The 2,050-nt window shown below is 59.1% G+C and overlaps 2 protein-coding genes across 2 annotated transcripts; one reads left to right on the forward strand and one right to left on the reverse strand.

Annotated features, from left to right (window-relative positions):
• Positions 1-218: 218 nt before the first annotated feature.
• BO66DRAFT_444718 (Clavaminate synthase-like protein) lies at positions 219-976 on the reverse strand (the record flags this gene model as incomplete). The annotated part of the gene is made up of 2 exons (XM_025651613.1): positions 219-569; positions 665-976. The coding sequence occupies 2 exons, from the start codon at positions 974-976 to the stop codon at positions 219-221; spliced, it is 663 nt and encodes a 220-aa protein (XP_025497524.1).
• Positions 977-1,701: 725 nt separating this feature from the next.
• On the forward strand, positions 1,702-1,956 carry BO66DRAFT_282469 (YciI family protein; the record flags this gene model as incomplete). Its single annotated transcript, XM_025643081.1, has 1 exon — positions 1,702-1,956. A coding segment is annotated over one exon (255 nt), but the record flags the coding sequence as incomplete, so codon positions are not given.
• Positions 1,957-2,050: the final 94 nt, after the last annotated feature.

The raw sequence follows: 2,050 nt of genomic DNA on the forward strand, positions 1-2,050 counted from the left end.
GGGGTATGCTTTGTTGAGGGGGTCGAAGAGGGGGGGGGGTTTATGGACGAAAGTGTAGGGGATGTAGTAGAGGTGAGGGTGTGTACGTATACGTATACTTCAAGTTGCGAAAGGGGGGTCTGGGGGTTCTCCACCAGGTACTTGAATTCTTGGTCTTAGGGCTGAGGTTGCTGGGAAGCTGAAAGAAAAGGGGGGTCTGGGGGTTCTCCCCCAGATACTTATATTCTAGGATTTAGATTGGAGTGGTGGGGTGAGGGGTGTACAGTACCTCCGAACTGCCGGTCGGACTGCACAGCCTGCGGCGCATAATGCAGCAGCCGCATGGGAATCGACGGCCGGTTTTGAGCTAATGCGTCCAGTGCGTCCGGGGCGCAGTGCCATTCGGCGGGTATCCCGCGCGCCAGGATGCGGAGGAGGGTCTGCACGAGGGTCACCATTGTGGCTTGGTATCGCAGGATGGGATCCTGGAATGTTTGGGGTGGGAGAGCGGCGGGCCAGAGGTTGGGGCCGGTGGAGAAGGTGCCGCTTTCTGGGTCGGTGGCGGGGACTTCGTGGCCGATGATGAAGCACTAGCGTCTTTCAGCGAGTCTCAATATCAAGATAGTCAGGAGGAAAGCAGGAAAAGAGGATCGAGGCAGTCTGAATGCCGAAGGGCTGAGTTCACCTCCTTGGTGTCCGGCAACAACCCCTCCTGGTGCGTCTGGATGCCGGGGGGCTCGTACCCCCGGAACGAGCGACCCACGGAGTTGCCGATCCAGACCTTCATCTTCTCGTCTTCGGGCAGGGTGAAGAAGAGCTTGGCGCAGTCGAGGATCTCCTGGCGCTGAGCGGGGGCGACGCCGTGGCCGACGAGATTGAAGAAGCCGTAGGTGGTGCAGGCGTCACGCATGGCGGCGACGACGTGCTGGCGGGCGGACTCGGAGGAGTCCGGGTTTAGCCAGGGGGCGATGTCGACGGTGGGGATGGTGGAGTTCATTGCTGCTTCGGTAGTCTTTGATCTACTGTATACCTGGTAGCAGTCTCAAGCTAGTTCTAATCCATATATAACCACCACCACCACCCAGCAGAACCCTTCAAAGGAACCACTCAGTATACCATCCCACCTATCCCCGGACAGAAGACAGAACAACCCGCTCAATCGAAGGTATCTCCGTATAAGCCCCAAGAGCCCAGCCCTGACACAAAAAGAATGCAAGGATGAAGCAGAGGGAAACAGAAACTCCGCCTTTCCCCGGGCCCATGATAGAGAAACTCCCACGGAGTATCTCGCCAACCCACCGCTCAGAATTGTGTTTCTTAAGAGAGAACCAACCCTTAGCTAACCACAACCACAACCTCTCTCTCTACTCTACATCCTCAACCTCCCTCCTCAACCTCCATCCTCCAAGAAACAGAGAACCCACTCATCCCACCCTCCGCAACCAGACCAACCCAACCCAACCCAACCTCAAAACAATGTCCACAACCACCACAACCACCACCTCACCCCCAAACCCCATCCCCTCAGCCAACCCAAACCCACCCTCCCCAAACGATCATCAGAATCAAGAAAATCCACCCCCCAACCCCCCAAGCGAGAACGACAAGAAACTAAACGAATACCTCCTCCTCCTCCCAGACCACGCCTCCCCGACCACCCTGCCCACCCGCCTAGCCCACCGCGCCTCGCACCTCGCGCACAACCGCCCCCACATCGACGCCCACCGCGCCTCGCACCTCGCGCACAACCGCCCCCACATCGACGCCCACCGCATCACCTTCGGCGGGCCGATGCTCTCCTCCCACACGTCCACGCCTGACGACCGACTCGGCCAGCAGAATATCATCGGCAGCGTCCATCTCTGCCGGGCCGCGGGCGAGGCTGAGGTGTGGGCGATGGTGGCGGCGGATCCGTATGCGACGCTCGGGGTGTGGGATCTGGGGGCGGTGGAGGTGGTGCCGATGCGGGTTTTGGTGGGGGGGACTTCTCTTACGGATTCGGGCACGGCTTCTGCTTCTTAGGGGTTATGACGCTGAGATGGGGGTTTTGCTGGGATGTATAATGGTTCTA

Source organism: Aspergillus aculeatinus, assembly GCF_003184765.1.
Source record: "Aspergillus aculeatinus CBS 121060 unplaced genomic scaffold BO66scaffold_120, whole genome shotgun sequence".
NCBI classification, from domain to species: Eukaryota; Fungi; Ascomycota; class Eurotiomycetes; order Eurotiales; family Aspergillaceae; genus Aspergillus; species Aspergillus aculeatinus.